General features: G+C 37.1%; 1 protein-coding gene across 5 annotated transcripts in view; it reads right to left on the reverse strand.

Annotated features, from left to right (window-relative positions):
- Window positions 1–26,858, reverse strand: part of WDR72 (WD repeat domain 72) — a 215,771-nt gene that overhangs the window by 141,352 nt on the left and 47,561 nt on the right. For all 5 annotated transcript variants that reach the window (XM_032343781.1, XM_032343782.1, XM_032343777.1 and 2 more), the window contains 4 exons: window positions 22,169–22,310; window positions 20,055–20,288; window positions 17,505–17,725; window positions 14,813–15,008 (listed from right to left, as the gene is read on the reverse strand). In XM_032343781.1, coding sequence (XP_032199672.1) covers window positions 14,813–15,008; window positions 17,505–17,725; window positions 20,055–20,288; window positions 22,169–22,310 — 793 coding nt within the window. The remainder of the gene's footprint in view (window positions 1–14,812; window positions 15,009–17,504; window positions 17,726–20,054; window positions 20,289–22,168; window positions 22,311–26,858) is intronic.

Raw genomic sequence — 26,858 nt, forward strand, 5'->3', positions numbered from 1 at the left:
TTTGTTTAGCACTTAGCTTACATCTTATTTAGTTTTTAAAACAATTCAGAGGATTATAAAACAAACAAACAAACAAAAAACCTCTGAGACTCAGAAAGGATATTTGTGTGTATCAAATGCCCTGTATGTCTCAGGCTATTTGTGTCCCCTGGTTGGGAGGATGAGTTAGGACAGGCACTTGAACTAAAAGCTAGGAAGGACCAGTAATGCTAGGGAGTGCAGTTACATTTCCACCACAGACCCAGAGGACTGGTTTGTTCAGTGTTGAGTTTAAAGTAGATAATGTCTGGCTGGCAATATGGAGGAGAGAACTGAAGAGTCTGGCAAGGTAATCAGTTAAGAAATTTTCAACAGTTTATGTAAACGATAATAAAGATACCAACCAATCTGTTTCTAAACCATTTTATTTTTAATTTTTTTTAAAAGATTTTATTTATTCGACAGAGAGAGAGAGAGATCACAAGCAGGCAGAGCAGGCAGAAAGACAGGAGCAAACAGGCTCCCTGCTGAGCAGAGAGCCCGATGCGGGGCTCGATCCCAGGACCCTGAGATCATGACATGAGCCGAAGGCAGAGGCTTAACCCGCAGAGCCACCCAGGTGCCCCATATTTTTAAATGTTTTTGGCACCTCTGAAATATATAATTCCATGTCTTAGTAGAGGCTTATAAATGCAGTACATAGTTTATCTTTCAATGACCCAAGTTCATCACTAGGCACTGTCAATAGTATTGGGCCCAGAAAACAGTACTACCATCTGGGATGACTGACTAGGACTTTTATAGAATAGGTTGTTTAGGTTTCTTATGTAGCCAGGGGTCTTTGGTTGGTTCCTAACTCTTGAGAACCAATTCCTTCTCCTTCTTTAGCCAGAGCATTTTTTTTTTTTAATTTGACTAGATTTTACCTACAATGTTATATTAGTTTCAGGTCTATAGCATAGTGATTAGACAACAGTATACATTAGGCTAAGCTCACTACAAGTGTAGCTACCGTCCGACACCATACAGCACTATTACAATATCATTGACTATATTCTCCATGTTGTGCCTTTTATTCCATGACTTATTTATTCCATAACTGGAGGCCTGGATCTCCCATTCCCTTTTGCCCATTTTGCTCATCTCCCCACCTCCCTCTCCGAGGCAACTATCAGTTTGTTCTGTGTATTTATACACCTGATTCTGCTTTTTGTTGGTTGAATTTTTTTCAGATTCCACATATGAGTGAAATCGTGTGGTATTTGTTTTTCTCAGTCTGACTTATTTCACTTAGCATAATACCTTCTGTGTCCATCCATGTTGTGACAAATAGCTTGATCTCATCCTTTTTATGGTTGTGTAGTATTCCGTTATATATATAAACCATGAAAGGAGTCTTACAGAATATAGATAGGTCTTCTGGCATTAGCTATTAGAGTCTAAATTAAAAAACAACGATGGAACATTATGCAGCCTTAAAAAAAGAGAGTGTTCTGACAGGTGGTATAGATAGCATGGGTGAACCCTGAGGACACCATGCTAAGTGACATTACCCAGTCACACACACAAAAAACCACAAATATTGTATGATTCCACTTATATGAGTAGTTAAATTTACAAAGCAGAAAGTATAATGATGGTTGCCAAGAGCTGAGGGGAGAAAGGAATGGGAACTTAATTTTTTAATGGGTACAGAGTTTCATTTGGGGAAGATGAAAAAGTTCTGGAAATAGATGGTGGTCATAGTCTCACAATAACATGTATGTACTTCATCCCACTAAACCTTGCACTGAAGAACTGTTAAGATGGCAAATTTTATGTTACAAGAATTTTACCACACACAACAAGGCATCTGTGTTGATACGATAGCCCAAGGAAAATACAAACAAAAAGAGAAGTACTCTGAGAAGAGACCCAGGGATTAATATAAAGAGGGATTGCAGAATGAGCACAATGAGAAAGAGGGGCTGTTGGCCATCGGGTGACGAGGATGCCATGTAAGGCTGAAGGAGAGACAAGAAGGCCTTTGGTGACAGTGACTGCAGACAAGCCAAGTACCTGCCACCCAAAGGAAGACAACTCATCTTAGGAGGTGAGGGGACCTCAGGAAAAACAGTTTCATTGGACTATTGTAGACAAAACCCAGATTGCACGGATTAAAATATATTCAGTAAATGGGAGACAAGAAAACAAAGCATATAGAAGGAATTTTGTAGAAAACTATCAATTACTTTGGGCAGAATGACAAAGATAATAGAAGATAATAGAAGCTCAAAATTCCTTATCCAAAAATTGGGGTCCATAAGGTTTTACAATTCAGGATTTTTCATATTTTGGAGAGAGAAGATAATGCACATATGTATATTGTACAACAGCTATAGGAGAGCCTGGGAGAACAGACAGTGATCAAATAAGTCATTTAACTGTAGGTTAAAAATAAAGAATATTTATACTCAGTGGAGTAAATAACCTCATATGAGTCAAGTTTTGGTTTTGTTGCTTTACCACAAACTAATAAAAAAATCCCTTTTGTTTTCAGAGCTTTTTAGATTTTAAATTGTGGCAAAAATTATAGGGAGCTGTATTCAAAATAATTGGTAGCTAGGAGGTCAGAAGTAATAAAAGTGATAATCTCTGAGATGAGTTTCTAGAGAGCATTGCTAATATAAGATATTATATCACATCATGAATTTGACACAGGTAAGCTAAGTCACCTATTTCCAAACCCCAAGTTGTACTGATTGTTTTGTTTATGCCATCTATAATTAAATTGTAAGGTGCTAAGGATTCCTTTAAAAACAGTGCTTTAAAGAAAACACAACTTCCTTTATAAAATCATTAATGATGGATAGCTTCACTAATAAAGCAATCTTGGGAAAATGATCATGGTTGTAAGAAATGAAGATAATAAAATTTTATTTTAAATGACAGACATAAAATAAGAAACAATATAACAATGGGGTTTTCAAACTAGACTTAAAAATGATGCTTCTGAAAATAAGAAAAATGTGGTGATTAAAAAAGTTAAACCTCCACTGCAGATCATGGATTAAAAGTAAATTGTTTTGTTAAATTTTCTTATTCCCATTATTTTCCTGAACTCCCAGCCCATAAATGTTCTCAGTTCTGATCTATCATTTAGTAAAATGATTTGGATAAAGTCTTTATCCAAATGGATAAATAAAAGACTTTATCCAAATCATTTAACTAAATTTACAAAAACAATTTGCTATCCACTTAAATGATGAACTAACTCTAAGATGACATCCTGTGTCCCTCAGTGGAACTTCTGTTACTCTGAAGCTTCCAAGTGGCTGCAAAAAGCCCTTTGTCTTCTCAGCACAGAGACCTAGAGGGGAATGGAATCCACAGGCACATGAATTTGAACAGGACTGGGGAAAATAGTGGACCAATCCACGCCAGGGCGTTTTCGACAGGCTGACATTATCAACCAACCTTTTTTGTAGCACAGGATATAAAATCTGACATTCCTGCAGTCAAATTCTCTGCTCGCCACTCCTGGCCAAGGACTTGACCTTTGAATTTGTTTTCATCTGATTCATCCCTAGAAACATGAAAGACCCTTCCCATCAAATCCTACCAAGTAAGTTAGTGGTAGAAGTTGGATATTATTGATACAGTCAGATGAATAAAGTGCATCTGATATCTTTTATCTGTCAGCCAAATCAGAGAACCTACTTTCCCAGAGAATAACAATCATTACAGTCCACTGAGTCTCACTTTTCCAATCATTTCTGTGGCAGCTGGCTACTGGGAAGTTGCTAGGGAATTGAAAAGAGGCAGCGTGAGGAGGGGCAGATGGCTCCTTTGGGTTTATTTTGCCAAATATGGGAGCTGTGAAATCCACTAACGTTCCAAGTGTCCATATAAAAAGGAGCCTAGCTAACGAGGGGCCACAGAGCAGTCATCCTGGGATGTTCCTCTTTCTGCTGCTATTGAATAAGCTCCTGAGATTTAATTCAGATATGTAACAAACATATCCAATGAGCACGTGATCTAACAGTGTAATCAGACTGCAGGAATCAGTTAAAAGTGATGACAGCAAGTACTTCCTTTATTTAAGTAAAATCCAGGAAGATAGTAATTGACAAGGGAAACAATAAGACAGCGAAGGGTGGGACCCAACTGGTGAAAGTAACTTTAAGAGAAAAAAATATTTAGTTTTATCATTTGGATGAGCGTCTATTGATTTTCATATTTGTTTCTGAGCATACATAATGTTCTAAAGTTATCCTGCAAATATCACAATATGCCTAATACATATTAACATGCCAGATTTTTTTAAAAAGTGGGTTGAGTAATACCTTAATTAAAATGCACACACACACACACACACACGCACACACACACACACATACATCTGTGTATGTGTTTCATCAGATAACCATTAATCATATAATGTAGAATTTAAAAAATAAGTCAGGATGTCTCAAAATAATATAGGACCATGTCCATGTGAAGTATAATTCTGTAATAAAATTAGATAATTGTTCAAACATTTATAGCTAATTAGGATTGAGAAAGAAGCAAATCCAAATCTGGGGAAAAATACTTGTGTTATTTTGTTAGTAGCCTTTCAATGTGATATTCAGATTTTAAAGGGCACAGCAGAAACTACCTCATGTAGATAATTTTACTCTTGAAATTTTCTACATCGTGGAATTGCCTCACTTTGAAAAGATTGTGCACTTACAAGAGCATATTAACATTGATATGATTTGACCAAACTAGAGGTCTGTGTTCATTAGATGGAATTCTAGAAGACTACTCTGTATGTGTGTGTGTATGTGTGGTGGGGGGGTAAGCGTGCATTCATGTGCATTTGTGTGTGCACACACATGCATGTAAGGGTGTTTAATGAGGCTTTATATCAATGTAAAAAAATATATACACTGAGACTCCTATGCCTCTCTTCAGTGATACAGTGTTGTCAGATTTAATGTAATAAGGTTAAATTAAATTATTATATTTTTGTTCTGATGTGTGTGCATGCATATATTTAATATATATTTTATATTATGTAAATGTGATATATAAATATATCAGACATATTATATATTTAAGATATATATTTATCTTATATAAGTATATAAATAGATATCGACCTATGCTTCCCAATTGTACTGCTACCATTGAATAACTTCAGTGCACCCCACATTAAAAATCTTTCAGACTAACAGAAAGCCTTAACTTTTTACATGCCATGAACCTTTTCAGCAGTCTGGGGAAAACCAGTGAGCCAAACCTTTTTTATAATATTGGTTTAAAATGTCAAAAATAAAATACATAGGATTATCAAGGATATCGATTACATTGAAATACAATTAGCAAAATATATTAAAAACCAAGCTTATATGCTTATTTATTCATGCATGAAATGACAAGAGCTAGTGGTATGCCTAAAAGTTTATCGCAGTGGTAAACATAGATGGTACTTTGAGATACCGGGGACAATTGTGATGTGATATGAAAATATCTGTCATGTCTATTGTTGACAATGTCACAGGTACTGCTAATACTGCTGTGAAGCGTTTCCTCCATTCAAAGTGGAAAGAAATGCTTCACTTCATTTAGCCTTCCTTTAAAAAAGGGATTTGTGGATTTCTGAAGCTCCCTGCTACACCTCTCAGAGTGTTAACATTAAAAATGAAAATAATGAACTAAGAAGTGGATTAGGCCTTCCAAGAGACTTACATGATATACAAATAAATATGAGTATGTCTCAGTATATATTAATATGTGAAGGAATAAAATACTGGAAGTGTAATATATTAGCCATTCAGAATGATTATCTGTAAGTGTTGGGATTCTATTGCTTTTTCAAGATGTCTTCTTCAGACTTTCTTTGTTTTTTCTTTCGATTGAGTTGAAATTGACGTCACATACAGTGAACAGTTTCAAAGCATACAAGTCGGTCGCATTTAGTACATTCCCAATGTTGTGCAAACAGTGACTCTCTCGAGTTTCAAGACTTTTCATCACCTCTGAGAAATATCGTCTACCCATTATGTAATCCTTCCCTCCCCAGGTTTCCCTCCCTTAAACTCCTGGCAATCATTAATCTGCTTTCTATCTCTATGGATTTGCTTATTCAGGATATTTCACATAAAATGAACCATATAATATGTGATCTTTTGTGTCTGGCTTCTTTCACTTAGCATGTTTCTGAGGTTCATCCAAATTGTGGTATGTGTCAGGACTTCATTCCTTCTTAGGGTGGAATAATATTTCGTTATACGTGTACACCATAATTTGTTTATCCATTCATCCATTGATGGACATGTGGGTTATTTCCACCTTTTTGGCCATTACAAATACTGATCTTATGAACATTTATGCTCAAGTTTCTGTGTGAACATATATTTTCATTTCTCTTGGGGGTATACCCAGGAGTGGGATTTCTGGTTCATATGGTAATTCTATGTTTAACTTTTTAAAATACTGCCCAACTGTTTTCTACAGGGGTTGCACCATTTTATATTCCTACTTTGGGAAACCTTGTTCTTTTTCATTTCCTTTTTTTAAAATTATAGGTATCCTTGTAAGTGTAAAGTGATACCTCATTGTGATTTTGATTTGCATTTCCCTGATAGCTAATGATGTTGAAATCTTTGTATGTGCTTGTCGATCATTTGTACAGCTTCTTTAAAGAAATATTTATTCGGGTTCTTTTTCCTTTTTTAAATTGGGCTGCTTGTTTTTTTGTTTTGTTGTAAGAGTTCTTTTAATATTCTGGATATTAAACCTTTATCAAATATAATTTGAAAATAATTTTCCCCATTCTACAGGCTGTCTTTTCACATTCTTTTTTATTTTTAAGATTTTATTTATTTATTTGTCAGAGACAGAGAGAGAGCATAAGCAGAGGAGCAGTAGGCAGAGGGAGAAGCAGGCTCTCTGCTGAGCAAGGAGCCAATGAGGGACTTGACCTCATGACTCTGGGATCATGACCTGAGCCAAAGGCAAATGCTTAACCGACTGAACCACTGATGAGTCACTATCTTTTCACATTCTTTATAATGTCCTTTGATGCACAAAAGTTTTAATTTTAATGAAGTCTCATTTATTATTTTTCATTTGTTGCTGTAGTTTTTTTTTTTATTAGAGCAACAAGGTGGCATGTGTGTATGTAGGTGTGTATGCATACACACATATATGCTTACATGTATGCATATATATTTGTACATGTATATATACATATATGGTTATAGAGAGGCACATATATTTGTATATGTATATACATACATATGTATGCAGATATATGTGTTAATATATTAACATATATATAACTAATGAAAATAATAAATAAAATTAATAAAAATAAAGCCAGTATCCTCTCAAAAGGAATGTCTTACCTCTTTCCTGCAACATTGTGTTAAGTGTCATCACCATCATCATTATCATCACCACCACCATGAGGAAACTAAGGATCTGATCAATTTAATTTAGTGATTTGCCGAACAGTGAACAAATGAATAGAGGCAGAATCTATTGTCTCTAAATATTAGGCAATAACATCCATTTGATACATTAGGAGTGAATAATGAGTTATTAACATAAACTGCTGTGGTAATATATTAAGGATCTGTAATAAGTACAGATAATATTTATCTAGTGCTAACTGTGGAGAAGAGATGGTGAGTCTTTGAGGAATTCAAAGTGAACTGAGATAATAGAGATTGGAGAGAGTAGAACAAGGATTCAAATGTAGCAGTCTGAATCCCAGGGCTCATGATCCTAACCGCCCTGGATGCTAATTCCCACTTGAGACATTAAACGTTGATAACTGAGCAAATATTTAGTAGTTAACCTGCAAACAAAGTTCATCTACACAAATGTGTACATACACATGTACATACCCATGCACACACACACACACACACACAGTATCACATGAATCAAAATCTCAAATTACAGTGTAGCTGTGATAACAGGGCCAAAGAGGAAGAATTCAAAAAATAGGCAGCAAACTGAGAATACGTGTTGAGTAATAACACCAGTAATTATTATAATAAAGAAGAAAAGGGCTTGGAAAAGGTGATGTAGGAAAAATCCCATCCTGTGCTTTAATGTACCCTATTTTTCTTTTCTAAAAACAATCATCCCAAGAGGGTTCCATCTGTAATCTCCCACAACAAAATAACGTGGCTTTGAGAAAATAACATACTGGGAAGACAATTACTTGCGGATGCTGCATACCCAAAATCTACCTTTGACACGCACATAATGAAGGTCGTCCTTTGGTTGTGCTGACAAGGCACCTGTACCTACAGAGGGGTGACCTTGATGAGAAAATCAAGCAAAGCTGTCCTTCAGAATGGTGTGGTTGGTAACTAGAGGAACTAAAAATTTTTTATTTTATACAGTATATACTACAAATAAAGGCAACAAGATAATACTTGTGGCCTGGAAAATGACCTCTCCAGGTAGTGACCTTGTGTGATATTTTGGCATAGCAAAATTAGAATTTAATCACATGATTCTATTCTCTTGGGTAAAATATGACTGCACATTTCTGAGAAGCTGTGTCTAGCATTCATCTACATATCCCTCACCCTAAACAATTAAAGCAAACTCCAATCTATAGTAGAGGATTAAATGCTAGATATTTTCTAAAAATATGGCCTATTATATGGCTATTACTCGGCAAAAACCTTATCTTACCTTTCTTAATAGTTTTATTTTTAAAATTTTCTTTTTAAGACTATGTATTTTAAAGCCACAAAAGAATAAATGCTTCTTTTACATGGTACCATATAGACTAAATAATTCTCTAACTAACTGGTACTAATTGCAGTAAGAAAATAAAATTAAGAGAGAAAATTCAACACCTGTGGCAAAAATAACTCTGGAATGTATTTTTCTTCTTCCTGACTTCCTTAATTTCATATGCAGAGGCTTTGTTCCAATGGTCTGTTTATAAGAGAGTTGTTTTAAAATGCAGAATTTGTTTTCCCACAGAAACCAAGTCATGACCAGAGGCTAGGTCCTCAGGCCAGGCTACTGGAGTGAAGCTTCCTGCTCAAGGTCACACAGCTCACATTACCTGAGCAGAAACAGGAAGAAATGAATAAAAATAGACTCACATGGATCCTGAGTTCTACCCAGTTACTGGCCAAAGACTTTGGTTCCCCTTAAACTCCAGGCTGTCAGCCGCTGCTTAGATTTCCTGAGGACCACAACCCCACCATAGATGTAATACCTTTCAATAGTCTTCCTGAAGTAAGGAGTGCCCCCCTTAGGGAGGTGTGGGAAATGGACTGGCAGCTGCCCATAACCTGTGCAGGCACATCTAAGAGCTTCCTGAACAGGGGAAACCATTTCAGCATCTCCAGGGGTGACTATCTTCCCATGAGCTCAGGAAAGACTCTGAAGCAGTGATTCACAGGTTCGCCTCTCCTTCCTTTCCATCAGCTATTGCAACTGTTGTCGGGAGTGCCTGCCAATAACAGTCTCCTTCCTTGCCATCTGCTGTTTCGAATCTGTCATCTGAGAAATCAGATGCCCAGAACTGGTAGAACTGTGGGTAAACTGAGAGCCAAGCTCTGAGAGATAGCCCAAGGCCCTCTCCTTCAGGAGAGCATTAGCAGCCATTTCTTTTCTTCTCAGAGCTTTCCTTCTCTAATTCCCTGTTTGACAGTCTCAAAAAGATGACCTCCATCTACAAGAAGTATTCCCGTGTATAATGCGGAGAACAAACCAGAAAGACACATGCATCCTAGTGCGGGCACCTTCTACCTAACCTGGGCGCCTTAAGACTCAAAAACATCTCCTCACTAGCAAACTGGGTATAACTATACAGTCAGGATGGTGTAACGGATTAAAAATTGTAAACTGCTGTAGTATGACTTATTATGAAAATCATGATCTTTAGAAAGAACTGCCATCCTTCTTAGAAGTCTGTAAAGCACACTGCAGGGCAAACCCAGCCAGCTCCCTGCTTTTGTAAATAAAGTTTTATTGAAACACAGCCTCACTAACTCCTTTCCATATTATCTATGGCTTCTCCTGTGCCACGAAGGGCAGAGCTCGGTAGCTGCAAAAGAGATCACGTGGCCTGCAAAGCTTAAAAACTTTAGTCTCCAGTTCTTTATAGAAGAAATTTTTCTGATCTATCTTATCAAGAGTTTCATTTCAAGCAAGTAAGGTTTCATTTTTACATACACACACGTATGCGTGCACACACACAAACCACACACACAAATTGCTTAATATGGCATATTTCACAACGCAGGTCCTAAGCTTAACAGAAGACCTTCAGTATTAACAACTGTTATATCAGTAACACATGAGAAATTCATTACATGAGTTTTCTGTTATGTAAATCTGGCAGAGTGAACAGAAAAGTCCTCAGAATTATTTTAAATTCAATTCTTAAAAGAATAATGAGCTCAGAGCTGAGATTTATTTCTGGTGTGTATTTTAGGGGGGAAAAAAAATCAGTATTACATTATCCCTATTGTGTCTCAACAGCAAGGAGGGTGACAAAGCTGCCCAAAGTTGTCAGTGCCAAACACATTGCGGGAACTCAAATATTAATCAAAATGACATCTCCAATTTTTTCCCTTCCTAATCAGGCCTAGACATCATGGGACATCCGGCAAATCAATAAGAGAAACTAGATGCCCTCATCATTCCCAACCTGGCAGTGCTGCATTTTTAGCCAGAAGACGAAGGCCTTTGCTGTTACATAAATACTTCTCTGCTTTGGTTGTTCGCCTCTCCCAGGAGAGGAGCATGCCCACCAGTGACCCCAGACTTTATGCTGGCATGCATCTGACCGTGCCACCTGTCACCATGGGAAACACTTCCTACAACTTCAAGATAAAATAGGCAAGGGGGTACGTGGCTCTAGAATATGCTTGTGCATTCTACCCAAAAGAATAAAAAAATGAGTAAATAAATCTCATCAATAAAGTGAAAACAGGCTGCTTTAAAGTGTGGTGGAAAACTGAGGAAGTCTCCTATCTTCCACACTCGGAGAAGGTGGCGCAGGGACTGACTTATACACTAATCCCCCACCTTGAAGCAAAGCGGGGTTTCTGGCACAATTGAGAATTAATTACTTTTTAGCTTCATTTCCCTTCCCTCGCCTTTTCTTTCTAGGCTCCTTTCCCACAAATCGGGATCCCACTCACTCCTCCTGTTTTCTCTGTATGAGCTCTGGGGTTGCTCTGGTGCTAAAAGATGCCTTTGTGTCAACTTATCCCTCCTTCAGATATTTAGAGGAAGCAGAGTACTGGAGAAACAGAGCAGGGAGTGGGTCTGTTCACATATGGAATGAAGTTTGAACCTTCTAGCAAAGCTAAAAGGAAAAACCCCAGAAAAATTGCTTGGAGTAGAAAATCCACAGACTCATACCCGAGGAAATGAGGCAGGTCACATGAACTCTAGAAATCCTAGGGTAGACTTGGAGGAGAAAGTAAGGCTCTACCTACAGGTGGCCAGCCATGATCTAAGAGCCACAACATGGGCCAATATTAAGGTGAACTCATTCGAACTCAGTCTACTAAGGTCCAAGAAAATTAGTCTTCATTCATTCATTCATTTATTGGTCCACGTGTCAGGTACGTCAGTGAGCAAGACATGCTAGAGCCTCACAGCCTCTTTTCAGTCGAATCGTTTTGGTCTTTGTTGGTATTTTTCCTCTAACTGTATGAAACTACAAATGGAAAAGACTTTCCCACTTCTACAAGAAGAGGATGAAACCGAAATCTAGCACAGTAAATGAGATGGAAGTATCTTAGCCAGATGAAATCCAACTAGGGCAAAAGAAAGTGGTTCATTCAATTTCAAACAAAATTGGAATTGCAGAGGTTAATGACAACCCAAAACAAAGCAAACTAAATCTAAGCAGCGGCTGACAGACGCAAACTAAAAGGAACAGCATAAATTTATCCAAACAGGATAAGCATGGTAAATGATGAGGGAAGTCAGGGTATCGGCCATGGGCATAGTGTTGTGGGGGTTCAAGTAAAATTGTTAATGGGATGACGTTTTGAAAAACTGAAGAGCCACATCACAAATGGGAAGGCATTTCCATAATTATTAGTAATATTTTCACCATTTTAAGTTCCATCTTAAGTTGAAGTAAGGTTGTTTATAAAGTATTAATGTAGATGACCATGAGATAAACAGCCTCACAGCCTCATTTGAAATAAATATTTTATATTTAGCACTAAATGTGGACACACTTGATATGAAAATTCTAAAAAAACACTTTTTTATAGGAAAAAATATGTAGAACCAGCCATAGAAGATTCCTGAGTTTAAGTATGATGTGTTCATAATGGCCGGGATATCAATTATTGGCCATTTGACCACTCCCTCCACCCCTTCCCTGCTCCTCTGCACCTGTTATTGGGCCCCGGGCTAATGCCCAGAACTGAATGTCCTTCCTCTTTGACTACTACTTGGATCAAACTAAGAAAGGTGATTGCAGAAGGACAGAGAAAACTATTTCTTCCAACTCTTTCTTTGTCTCAGTCCTGCATCTTTGGGAGGACCTGTTACTCTTCCATGACTTCAGAGAGTGACCATTCCTCCATGGTTTCCACTCTCACATGGGGCCACTGACACTATTTTCTCCTCTTGTTGCTTCAGCCCTGGGCAAGTGGTAGGAGCTTCCTGATTCTACCAGCATCTGGGTGATGGGGGCCTCACTATCCATTCCTTCTCAGTTCCCTAAGTCCTATCCACACCCTTATAAATAGCTCTTTCATTGAAGTCTCCTCATTTGACCCATCTGGGTTAAATTCAATTTTCTGCCAGGACCATGACTGAAACACAATTTTGGCATCTATTTATTGACATAGAAAGATGTCTGGCAGAAAGTAGATTAAAATATTAATAGCAGTTATCTTTAGGAAGTGGGACCGGATTATTGGTTTTTCTTTATTTTTCTCTGTATTTTTCAAATGTTCTGTAATATTTGGTTATGGATTGGGGAGTATAAAAAGAAATGATAAAATTAAAACAAAATGTGGGAATAAATACAGTTTCAAGAAGTACTAGAAGTTGGGGCTCTTAGATGGCTCAGTCGGTTAAGTGTCTGCCTCTGGCTCAGGTCACAATCCCAGGGTCCTGGGATTGGGCCCTGTGTCAGACTCCCTGCTCAGAGGACTCTCCTTCTCCCTCTCCCCCTGCCCCTCCCCACCATTTGTACACTCTTGCTCTCTCTCCCAAATAAATAAAACTTAAAAAAAAAAGTACTGTGCTTTGGCTTCCCTCCTTTACTGCCCACCCCACCAAAAACTATGTAAGTAAAAAGATGCATGGGCTGAAACGTGTCCTGATGGGAAAATGGAACTGTAAACACTTGTCAGGTCTCAGCTATTTCTTTATTCTCACTAGATTCTACTTTCTAGGAAAAATATGCTTGATTACCAAGCCTTCACAATTTCACAATTGAAAACAATGCAACAGCACACATTTACCTGTTCTACAGGCTTAGATTCCACAAGAAGAAGTCAAGATTTTGCTGTGTTCTTTGATCATATTAATAATAGTTTACTATTATTAAAGGTATAGCACCTATAGGTACTGTTTACAAGCATGGTCAGTATTAGTTAATTTAACCCTGACAGGAAGGTGGTATCATTATTCCCATTTCATAGATGAAGAGATGGACATGCTGTGAAGTCAAGTTGCTTGCCTGAGGCCAGTCTTTGTTAGCAGGTCCTGGAAACAAGCCTAGGCTTTAGAGCTCGTTTTATCCATTATACTCAAGTGTCACTCAGGTTGATAGATTAACTAAGAATTCTAAAACTCTCCTAATTTTGTGCACATTTTGCAAAGAAAGATGGGACCCTCAGATTGGTTCACTGCTTATTAGCAATGTAATCTTGTGCACCTACAAATCAGAGTTACAAATTCCTCATCAATAAGATGGGGAATAAAGTCTTCTCCACCACCCTAGCAGTTGTGATAATCTAATGGGAAATGAACATGGGAGGCCATCAAAGCTGTAAAGCAAGGTACAAATGTAAGGCAGAATTACACTGTACCCTCCATCCACCAGCACATTAGTCATCATCATTAACACACCAAAGTCAAATGTAAAGAAAATAGCAATTATTTTGGTGAAGTATGACTCTAAAGTAGCATACTATAAACAATCCAGTCTGTTAATAATGTCCAACATAAAACCACCACTAATTAATCAATAAAAATCATGCAACGGGTTCAGTAAAATGTACTCTTAGGTGCACTCCCGACTCACATTCATTAATTACCTTGCTGTATTTGATAAGTTCCAAGCATCTGCCTAAAATGTGTTACTCTCAATCTTAAGTTATAGAGTAAAACTTTTTTGAAAACCTTAAGGTTCACACTGTACATTGTCTACACTATGACATCAAAAGTTCAATTGAGCCACTCAGTTTTCAGTTTCCCTGACTCAACTTTTTGGAGTTTTGTAATTAATTATATTCCATTATTACTGATCATCAATTAGCTCAAAATGTTGCTGAGATGGTGAGTATGCTGAAGAAGGCAGAATTTAATGATAATTTGAGACTGGTAGGACACTAAATTTCTCTCTTGTTAATAATTAACGTAGATAACTTATGTTTTTATTTATAGCTTCCAGAAATATCCGGCTCATTCCTGCACACTGCTCTGTCAGCGAACCATCAGTTGGTCAAGATCTGACTTGGGCCATTGTGTTTTGTTTTCCACACACACCTTCAACCGAAGCCATTAAATGCAGCCCAACCAAAGGTTAAAGCAGAGTTCTCTGGAACCCTCTGCCTAGCCAAATGCTTTGATGCGTAAGTATAGAAAGAATGAAAGGGGTAAAATTCCAATTTACCTGTTTCAATTTCCCAGATGTAAACGGAGTCATCTGCACATCCAACAATTAAAAAATTCTCAACTGGGTGCCATTTTATCAGCCTCACAGGGAAAAGGTGCTTGCGGGCATGAAGGAGACACTTCTTTCCCTCAAGGTGAAGGAGAGCCACGGAATGGTCACTGCACACACAGCAAATTACCTGATCAGTTCTTAGCTGTTGAGGGAAAAAAAACCCACAAAAAATGGCATTATTTGTAAGTAAATAATCAAATGCTTTCCTTAACACTAAGTCTGATTTTTTTCCCCTAGTAACATAAAAATATTTTGTTTAAACAGCATTTACACAAGGACATTTTTGCTTTCTACAGGATCTCTTCACAGAACACTATGAACACAAGCTTTAAATACGGCGTAGATTTGAAATTCAACAACTTATTAGGAAAAGTCAAGAGACACAAGTGAAAAAGGGGAATTCCAAGCCAAATCTACTTATAAGATAAATGAAGGACTTCACCGTCACTCAGCAAATTCAGGCAGTGAGGCAGCCATCGGAAATAATGCAGAATAAAATAAACCCCAGAACTAATTTGTTGCCACAAAAAGAAGCTATTTGTAGACACAAGCTTAGGCCCAAGGGTATCATGAGCTGATATTTTCCACTTAGAGCCTCAGAATGTGATTTGGTGCTGTTCCCAGAACTATTCAGATTCTAATCCAAACAGGAAACCCAGTGTAGACACAATCTAAAAGAGGTAAGCATTAGATAGTTCTGACTGAATGCACAGCTTCAAAGATACAAGGACCAAAAATAGGCTCTCAGGACAAAGATTAAGATACTTTTTAAAAAGTCAGCATGTGGTTACCTTGAACACAGTTTAGGACAAAGACCATCCATGCTGGGTGCTGCAAGGCTAATCTGGGAGGAGTTTACAGGGCAGGTCTGTGCCTCACCAAGAGGGCCCTGTGTTAGTCAGCTGGTGAAGGGGGTGGCTGGGGTGGCTCAGGGGAGGAGGGTTGGCTGGGTAGTGGCTTTTCCACCTCTTTGTTTCTTTTCTAACCCCTTCCCTATGTGGATGCTCCTATTTTCACAAGGGCAGTGAGCCAGAATTTCAGCTGCTGTGTTTAAAGCATCAGTTGGGATCCCTTGAGAATCTCCCTGTACAGGCCCATTACTGACCTCTTTCTATGGGGTGCTGGGGAGCAAGTTATTTTTTCTAATTCATTCTAAGAAGACTACAGAAATCCTGAGGGAAGAAAAAAAAATCACAAAATGGCAGGTGTGCTATATGGGGAGCCTGCACTTGTAGAATAGGGCAGATGGCGTTGCCTCCCCATTATTACCTCTTAGAGAACCTGCACAACCCACAGCCTCTGGAACAGAAAGCCCAATGTACTTAAGGAAACATATGCATACATACAACTTGTGAACATACACGTAACATGTGAACACAGATCCTACAGCCAGAGGTTGACATATAGTAGAGATCAACACTCGGTCAATCAGATTCTCTTTTCCATGCATTTGAAAACTGAAAAGCTAAAAGAGGTCATAGGTAGAAGCAAGAGAAAGGAGATATCACAGAAAACAGACTCTTGATGTAGGGGACTTGAAGAGTAAGTAACCTTCGTTCCTGAATTTAAGTTCAAATTCCACGGGGCCCTTGCTGTAGTGGTTTGTTTTGTATGTCTAAAATATTGCTTCTTATGCCCTTTCAATAAACTCCTTTTTTATTTGGTTTGGTTTGGAGTTAAGTCATTTATAACCGAGGCAGAAGGAAAATGGGTCAGGATTTAACTATTGTCCTGGAGCTTTGGGGGGGAAAAATGATCTAAAAAATCAGGAATAAAAGACATATCAAAGTATCCCAAATCACCATATGGAAGCCTTTTTTTAAAGTCTCTTCACTTGGTTCCACTGATTTGTTTCATCATTTGTGTTACTGAAGTATTTCTTTCATTATGTCTTATTACAAAAATACAGTGTAAGTTTTCTCTGAGTTTACCTTGCAACTGATTTTTTTTTATGTTACTATTACAGAGAAATACTTTTGACAAGTCAATCAACTGACTGACAAACTCAGGAAAATCAGAAGTTGATTGTTCATATTTCAAACAAAGATGTCAGCTTTGCGGAAGCTGAAATTAAGTTTATATGACATGCGAAAATTATATCTGAAAGTATTTCCTTTTGTCTTGCACAAGGTGGATGCTCAGAAATTTGTTAACCAAATGAAAGAGCAAACAAACATCAATTTAAGAAAAAGAAAATATAAACTATTATTATAAAAGTATATTATTCAAGTAAAAGTAAATTATTCAAGGCAAATGTTATTTTCTAATTTATAGATTCCTATACATTTAAATTCTTCCTACACTGTTTATTATTTTTATTAAAATATTATTCAAAAAATAAAAAAGAAAATTCCATTAAGATTAAGATATAAAATTAGGGGGAAAAAAAGTAAAAGAATTAACTGGTTTTTGTAAACACAAAATCTTTGACTGAGAATCAACTTGCTTGCATAAATTGTAATAATAGTAATGCATATAAAAATTAGAAAGGAATTCATAAAAATTATCCAGTTGTATTATGCATACATAGAACTTTTTTCTGTGGGAATATGGGTTAATTTCCCCAATTTTTAAAAAACATTCTGTAATGTTATATAACTTCAATTTATGGTATGTTTTACTCTTTGTCTTAACTTACTCTGAAATTATCTGGCGACATCAAAAGACTTGTTACTGGACCAGCTTCCAAAAAGAATTTATGCAAAATTTCTTCAGTAAAGATATTCCACAAGATGACACATGAGTCCTGGTCCCCAGACACAAGCCAGCTTTGGTCTAATTTTGAAGAGAGACCATGTGGGTAAAGTAATGAAGTAACACTTTGGTGATGGCCTTTGAGAACTTTGTAAGGAAGGGACTCTGGAAAACAATCAAACAGCAACTAATAAAAAAAAATGTTTTGCTCAAGAAATAGTGCTAACATTTTCTTTTATAAAATATAAATGCAAAGAAAATATATAAATAATTAAAGCTAGGCAGTTGGTTTAAAAACAAAAACAAAAACAAAAACGAATGAACAACCCTTGGGCCATCTCAAAAGGCAAGAACGTCCTCATAAGCTAGGTCAAGCTTTTGATGAAGACTGGTTGTTCGAAGTCTGCCCATTCTTTAAGGATGTTAGCAAGTTAGCTAGCACCAATGTTAGTTTAGCTAGCAAGTTAACAAGCACCAAAATTAGCTAGCACCAATTCCAGTGCCATCAAACAGCAAAGGCTACTTTAAAAGAACAAACAATTCATACATTTTGCATCTACAAAAATTCATCTCAGGACTTCACTGCTGCCCTTTCAATACACATAACCAAGGCTAGTATAAAAGAAAAGCAAAGTTTCACAGAACACTTTCTGCCTTAAAAAATATTAGAGATCACTTTGTTCGATCTCTGTGTTTTACAGAAAAAGTACCGGAGGTGCAGAAAAGTTAAGCAACCGGAATACAAGTGTAAAAAAGCACAGCATAATGTTTGAGAGCAGAGTTCTGCTCTTACATGAATCCAGCTTTGGTCTTCTAGGTATGTCCCTTACCAGGTGGGTCACCATGACAAATTGCTTTTCCCCTCTAAGTCACAGGTACTGTGCATGAAAAACTTGGAATAATAATAGCACTTAACTTCACACAAGACTGGTGTGTGGAACTTGGTGGGAATGTGGGCATTGCATACCATACTTGTACTAGAACACAGGGCTACTGACGCCCAGTTCCCATACTGCTTCTTATATTATCATTAGCTAAAACTTAAAAAAAAAAAAAAAAAGAAAGAAAAAGGAAAAGAAAACCATAGACCACAAACCTTCTTTACTCAAATTGAAAAAGAGTCCCAAAGAATCATTATTACTTCCTTTAAAGAATCATTAGTTATTTCTATTCCGTGAGGCACATCCTCACTTTACATCCCTAAGCAAACCAAGATGAATATTAATTAAAATGCTCCAGTCAAATGTACGTTGGTGCTGGTTTTATAGATAAGAAAAAATTGGCCTAGATAAAAAGTACTACAGTCTTAAGCTTTTCACTAGCTTTTAATAGCAGCCATTGAGCTGTGTAGCAGTATATGACCTGTCCTCTGTTCTTTGCTATTCACTCCTCTCTCTTAGGTAATCACTGAATATAAGAGAGTAACATTTAGTAAGTAGCCAAAGTAAGCTGAGAACAGTAACAAGATGTGTCTTAAAAAGTGAGATTTGGCTTTTACTCTTAAGGACCTTGCAGTCTAGTAGGATCCATGCATTAAAAAATACTAGACGTATCTACACATCCCCAAATCTCAATCGCTTCCTGTACATTCCTTCGTTTACATGAGACAACTTACTGCACAACAGTATTTATTTAATAGGTATTCACTGATGCAATGCACAAAAATGTATAGGAGCATATTTACATTTCATTAATAAAAAAATAAAAAATTAGAACAGGAAGATACCATTTTCTCCTAATTGGCAAAAACTAAAAAGTTTAATAGCACACAAAGTTGGCTCAGGTGTGAGGGAAAAAGGCATTTTTGTAGGCTGTTACTGGACACACATATACAGAAAACAATGTTAGATATATTTTCAAAATTAAAAATACTCATTGTCGATCCAGTAATTTTACTCCTGAGAATTAATACTATAGATATTCCCACATGTATGTGCAAAGATGGTAAATTCAGCATTGCCTCCAGTAGCCAAAGACTAGGAAAAAATGAAATACCCATTAACAGAGATTTTTTAAAAATTAAAATTTGATCATTATTAGTTCTTTAAATGGTACTCATAGAGAATGTGGGTGTGGAATATGGAACTCATAGAGAATGTGTTCCAAAATATTTTATTAAGATACGTTTTAGGAGATTTCAGTGAAGTGTATAAACTATGCCTCTATTTGTATAGTATCATTAAAAGAATGCATATTGCTATGTTGGTATATATTTGTCTATGCATAGGAAATTTCAAGGAGGGTATAAAGAAACCTATTAGCAGTTGCCTTTGTTGAAGGGAGCTGGAAGATCAAGGAAGAAGAGAAACATTATTTCTTGTTGTATAACCTTGACTTAAAAAAAACTAGATGTTTTTACTTAAATATTAAAATATGTACACATTAATTAGCAAATGTCAGCAAATTTTTTAAGCCTGGCAATCTTCTTAGTACAGCTTGTTAAAGTTGAAGCTTAAGTAAATTAAATAAATAGGGTTAAATAAAATTCAACGACCTTTTAATAAAGAACCGCCTTCTAGAAGTCCTGCTTTGGCAGCATTCAAAGCCTGTGTAATGAAAATTGTCCCGTCTTCACAGCCACATATTAGTTTATCAAGACTTGGAACATACTCTGATGAAGTGACTCCCACTGTTCCAGTCCCAGAGACACGGTCAATAATACTTTGTGACATGATATGATGCTTATCAAAATTATCTTGAAGGGTCCAGGTGGCCGAGATGGGTATTTCTAAAAGGAAAACACACAAAAAAGGGAAATTTGGGTTTATAAATTCAACACTGATAATGAAAATGTTCTCAAGGTATCATCCCTTGGGGGTACCTAGAGGTTCTTTCTCCATCCTAACAGTGGCTTGGCCATCCACAGAAGAGGTCTCCCGTCATCTGCTGCCTTTATTCCAAATGCTATTTCATTGGTCGTCTGTCCTTCAAGGAGACTTAGAAGAATAGGTGTGTATTCATTTTAGGTGCATTCATTTTAGACTTAGGTCAACTGAACAGAACTGAGAAAGTCTTGCAGTGATGTAAAGTGGTGATCCAATGTCACAGGTTCTCTATGTGTCTCAGCAACATTAAGAAGGAAAACTGGGGGTCTCTTAGTTATGTGAGGAAAATGGAAGAAATGTATTCTTTAAATATCAAGAGTATGAATATCACAAAATCATACTAGACCCCCAGGAAATTATCTATTACTACCAAGAACATGGGTTATCATTTTTGTATAGCTTGCCACCCAACCATTTGAACTGGGCCTCATGTAGGCTCAGAAAGGGAGAGAAGCTTGGATTCAGGAGCAAAGAGGGCAAGTCAAAGCCAACTTATCTCTCTATGAAAGAGACCCCTGGCCTTGCAGCACACATGCTACAGTGACTGTGAAAACCTAGAGCCCAAACCTGAGACAAGCACCGAGTGCTGTCATAGATATCTATGGTTCTAATTATAAAGAAGATTAAGAAGATGCTTACTTAATTCTGCTGCTGGCAGTGGAACCTATGTGAGATATCCTAGGCTCACCCTCAGGTGACCTCAGCAGGGGGTGGTATTATTTTAACTCTTAAAATTGAACTTGTGAGAAACTTCTGCATACATTGTACCAAGTTCTACATCTATTTTTTGATCCATTTCTTATTAACCTAGGACTAACATGAACCATGTTGAAAATATTTGGGACAAAGACACTAAAAGTTATACCAGTGAATTTGTTAAACAGTGGAAACTTGCACTTAGAAATTCAAGTACTGAGGACCTTGTTTCTGCCGTGCCCCAGTCAAGCATTCACAGACATGACTTAATGATTTGGGGAAAAAGGGAAAAAGAGTAAGAGAGGCTTCCTCAATTTGGGATACATGGTCTCAGGAGTTTGAAGGTTCTCCACAATAATGTTTACTCGAATAATCTCCGTTTTGTATTCTAAGAAAAATTAAAATAAGCAAATGTTAAATGTTTTAGTGGCCAAGTTTATATCTGTGCCTATAGTTCCAAGCAGCTATAATAATACCAATAGAGAAATTGGTTGAAAATGTATAGGATATGGGCTTGACAAATTCAAAAACGAGTATGGTGTATCAGCCTGTCCTACAGTAATATTGCAAGCATTCATTTCATTTCAGTAAAACACAATTCCTGTGAAGTTGATGTTAATTTGAATTATATTGGTTATAGTATTGTACAAGATCTTTGAACATCATGTTTTGGGTGCCTCAGTCAGTTAAGCATCCAACTCTTAACTGCATCCAACTCTTAACTTAACTGGGTTAAGTGCCCAACTCTTGATTTTGGCTCCAGTCATGGTCTCAGGGTCAAGAGATCAAGGTCTGAGATCAAGGTCTGAGATGAAGCTCTAGTTGGGCTCTGCACTGGGTGTGGAGCCTGTTTGGGATTCTCCCTCTCTCTCTCTATCAGTCTCCCTCTGCCCCTCCCACTCTCTTTCTAAAAGCAAAAACAAAAAGCATTTATACCTACCTTTGTGTTGACTCTAATGCATAGCAGTACATGAGAAAATTTGTCTTATTTGTAGCCTCGTGCAACTCAAATGAGAAAAACATTGAATTAATTATGAACTCGTTCTCAGAAGACATGAGATTAGAAGTAGATGGGAAATTGCCTTACCTCTAGGAGAACCATCAAACTTGGATACAGGAACATCAGGGATATGCCACAAAGTAATCCTTCCTGAGACTTCTCCAGAGAAAAGTACCTTATAAAAAGGTTCTTTCCGTTCATTCACGTAGCCCATAACAAAGGAAAGACTCTGGTCCAAAAAAAAAAAAAAAAGTTAGCTTTTTGTAGAAAAATCATTTAAACATAAAATGACAACCACTGGTTTAACATGGAGGGATAAGACTTCATAGAGTAACAAAACTGTCTCCATTTGTTTCTTGGTCTTTCAAGAATTCTAAGTAACTTTAGTGAAATAATCTCTTACTCAAGACAAAAAGTTTTTATAAAATAGAAGCAAAATCATCAGCTAGACTTCAGATTGTTAATAAGAATATTTAACATTTACTGAACATGTTCTGTGTATGTATGACCCATACTGTTAGGGCCTTTCCATCCATTCAGTTACTAAATAATCCTTGCAATAATACTGTGAAGTTGGTACTATCATTGTCTCCAGTTCACAGATGAATAAACTGGGAGTGAAGACGTTGATTTACTCAAAGTGATACAGATGGCATCTTGCTTTGAAGTCCAGTAATTTTGACTCAAGAGTCCACATCTTCATGACCATATTCTATTGCCCACTAAGGAGGCCTGATTTCTTCACGGCCCCTTGTGTTCCAGTTGTCAGTTAAAATAGCAACAACTAATGCTTGTATGGTAATTTTGTCTTATTAAAATGCTCTCTACTTTCTTTTGGCTATTTTTCAGATTTAATATATTTGATTGTAAATACCTAAGTGGGCACACATAAAAATGAGTCCATAACATATAAATAAATAAGTAAACAAAGAAACAATTATTATATTAATATAAATAAATATAGTCATAGTTTATATTAATATATGTTGTATATTTATGCAAATAGAATTATAACTTTGCTGAGGCAGAGTATGAATAGTGTGGGCTCCAGAGTTCTTGAAGATATGCATTTACTAGTGAAGGAGTCTAGAATCTTTCTAGTACTTTGGTGCAGTATACATGTTCTTTGGGCAGACTTGCATACAGAGATTCTGTACCAGGGATCAAAATGATTAAGTGATTATAAAAACAAAACAAACCCTTCTTTTGATCTACGTATAAAAGGCACCCTGGAAAGAAAGCCAACTGCTGGTGCTAGAATTAAAGAAGTCTAGGAAAGTGATAGTTCCTAGTCAAAAAATAGGCTTGAAGGTCAGGACTTTGAAGTATTATTGGAAAAATTCTATAATATATCTGTAGAGAATAATAAAGGTCATAACACTGCTCTATTTAATCCTCACAACAAAGCTACAAAGTAAGTAAACATTATTATTATTCCTGTTGTGGAGATAAGAAAACCAAGGCGGGAAGAGGAAAAGAAAGGAATCCAAGACCATGCAAGCAAGAATTGTAATCCTCTATTGTCTACCCAAATGAATGTCCTGAAGAAGAGAAAAGGGTTCCTATGAAGTCAGTTCTCTGAATAAATCTTTTTTCCTCCTTTCTTTCCTTCTTTCTTTCTTTCTTTCTTTCTTTCTGTCGATCTTTTTTTTTTAAGATTCAGAAGGCACTTTGGAATCTTACCTCTCAGGCTATCACTTTTGTGGGTGTTAGAAACGCTGTTGATAAAATTTGGGTAAACTGGCTTCTTAGGCACCCTTGAACTTGAGGAACCTTAGCAATGACTAGTCCAACTCCCTCAGGCTTTTGATATGAGAAAGAAGTTCCAGAGAGGGAGCCCAGTTATTCAGGTTGGTCGCAGACAGCAGGCATCTGCCTTCCCAGCTCGGGGCACTGCCCCTGTGGCTCACACTCCCGGGCTGTTGTCACCCCCTCTGCCCTCACATGATCACACCCATTCCTTATCACTTCCACTCTCAACCTTCCCAGAGTTTCTTTCTCCAGTTCTGTTATTCACCTGAAAACCTCCTCAGAGCCCCTTACCATATGAATTCCAATTTTTCATCACAGTACCCCATGCACATCCCAAGAAACACTCATCGTCTGAGAGGGAGTACCTCCAAGAGGTAATAAAATAGTCTTTAAGAGTGAGTTCTCTTGGGGCGACTGGGTGGCTCAGTGGGTTAAAGCCTCTACTTTAGGCTCAGGTCATGATCCCAGGGTCCTGGGATTGAGCTCCACATTGGGCTCTCTGCTCAGCAGGGAGCCTGCTTCCTCCTCTCTCTCTGTCTGCCTCTCTGCCTACTTGTGATCTCTGTCTGTCAAATAAATAAATAAATCTTTAAAAAAAAAAAAAAAAGAGTGAGTTCTCTTGAGTTAACTGCCTAGATTCAAATCCCGGTTTAGCACATACTAACTCTATTAAAAGAGCCAATTACTTGATTTAGACAATTCACTTAACCTCTCTGTGTCTCATTCTCCTTAACTGTGAAAGAAGGCTAATAAAAGCACCTATTATATGGGATTGCTGTCAGGATTAATGAGTGGCTAAAGGTGAGGCACTTAGAATGGTGCCATGTCTTTGGTACATACTCAGTGAATATTAACCATTCTTATTATCCACTTTTCAGGACAACTGAGAAACTTGCTCCAAAGTCCCATTGCCAGACTCTGGACAAAACAGGTTCAAATCCTAGGAATTATCCTCTCTGAACATCCGTTTCAGAGTGAGGTCATGGTGTGAATGCATGTAAATGAAGGAGTCTGTCTGTTTGACAATAATAAGGCCTCGGACAAAAAGTTACCCAACATCGTTATCGTTGTTATTACTCTTAGTTCATGCACCCATATTCCTTTTCTGCAAGCCTCCGCTGTTTCTATCCCAGCTACTCCCACCTCAGCACTGCAGAGTAACTCCATAGTCAAGACCCTGGAAAGCCCAGTACCTCATCTCAACAACCTGGACGCCTGTCACGGGTCTCAGGGATCGTCAGCTGTGGTTTGAAGCTAGGGAGACTCTCACAAACTACTGAAAGGAAGGGGAAGTCTCATTTTGTTACTACAACCCCATCAGCAGACAGGTTCCTAGCACCACCAATGTTAATTCTGAAAACCCGTTACTGTCAAACATTGAGATTTAATTCTCTGGTATCATTTCCAAAAGAAGAGTCTGGTTAATACTACATATTTATAGAATCCCCTTTTCTAAACTCACTGTACTTATCAAACTCGACTCCCCCCACCCCTCCACCAAATTGTTAACCTTCTAACTGCAGGAGAGACTCAGAAGCCTTATATTTAGTGAAAATTGGGGATACTTTGAATAAGGAGAATAATGTCAGACTTCAGTTTCTTGGCTAGACAAAGGGCAAGCAAGGGCAGAAGGATGGGCAGACAAGCTTCTTCTTTTTTTATTTTTTTTTTAAGATTTTATTTATTTATTTAACAGAGATCACAAGCAGGCAGAGAGGCAGACAGAGAGGAGGGGGAAGCAGGCTCCCCACTGAGCAGAGAGCCCGATGCTGGGCTCAATCCCAGGACCCTGAGACCATGACGTACGTAAGCCAAAGGCAGAGGCTTTAACCCACTGAGTCACCCAGGAGCCCCCAGACCAGCTTCTTTAAGATTCTGATTATTCTAGTCTCACATTTCATTGGCTTTTAAGTACTTACCACTTTTAAGATAAAGAAAGGTTTTCTAAACAAGAATTGTTGATAGAAGACCCATAAATCTACGTCTTTACAAAGACATAAATAAGATGGCTTCCCCTAAGATTAGTATTTTTAAGTTAATTTGTTGTTGCTGTACTTTTTCTGCATAGCTATGTATAGCATTGATATTTGGAGTCAACTAGAAGCTCTTAAAGGACACTACTCATATTTTAGCTTTTAGGGAAAACTGCCTTATAAGAAATGCATTCTGGAACTAAAAGAATGGGCAGGCAGGTCCTTTAAAAAATAACTAAAAATGCTTCTCTGAGTAAGCCACAATACTGCTTTTATGACCAAAGCAAAACAAGACTTGATTGCCACCGACAAATGACTTTAGAAATAGCACCCGGATGCCACAATTCTAAAGTTTGCCTATACCTCGGTGTCACTTAGAGTTTTGCTTTCTGGCAGGCACCTGCTTAATCAAGTTTTTGCAACAAAACCTTACAGATATGTTAAAGGGACAATCACGGAACCACAGGATCTCCAACAGCAATGCTACCTAATTAAACAAACCCTCACTTGTAAAAAATAACATGCTTCCTTGGTTGACACATCAGTAATCCAAAACTCCTCCATTCTCCACAAAATAGTTCTTTGGATAATTAACTGATGACCAAGTCCATAGGTTAACAACAAAAACAACAACAACAATAACAACAAAAATCTCATTTTGGTTAGCATTACTAAAATAAAATAACTTTAAATCTTCAGCCTTCATAGTATATAATTTATATATATATAAAATTATATATATATTAAATATATATATATTAAAACTATACATATATATATAAAATTTAGAATACACACAATTATAACCTCAGCTCTGCCACGAATCATAAATATATTGTTTGAGCAAGAAAATTTATTCAGAAGAAGAGCTAAATATATGCAAAAAATGATAATATTGAGTTTAAAAAACGCAGGATATAAACCATTTGATAAAGTTTAAAAATTGGAATAGACAAATGAAAATGATAATAACTTTGTATCAAGCCATTTATCCAAAGGTCAGTGAAAAATGTGTGTGTGTGTGTGTATGTGTGTGTGTAGAAAGAGAGAAA

This window comes from Mustela erminea, chromosome 5 (assembly GCF_009829155.1).
Source record: "Mustela erminea isolate mMusErm1 chromosome 5, mMusErm1.Pri, whole genome shotgun sequence".
In the NCBI taxonomy this organism is placed as follows: Eukaryota; Metazoa; Chordata; class Mammalia; order Carnivora; family Mustelidae; genus Mustela; species Mustela erminea.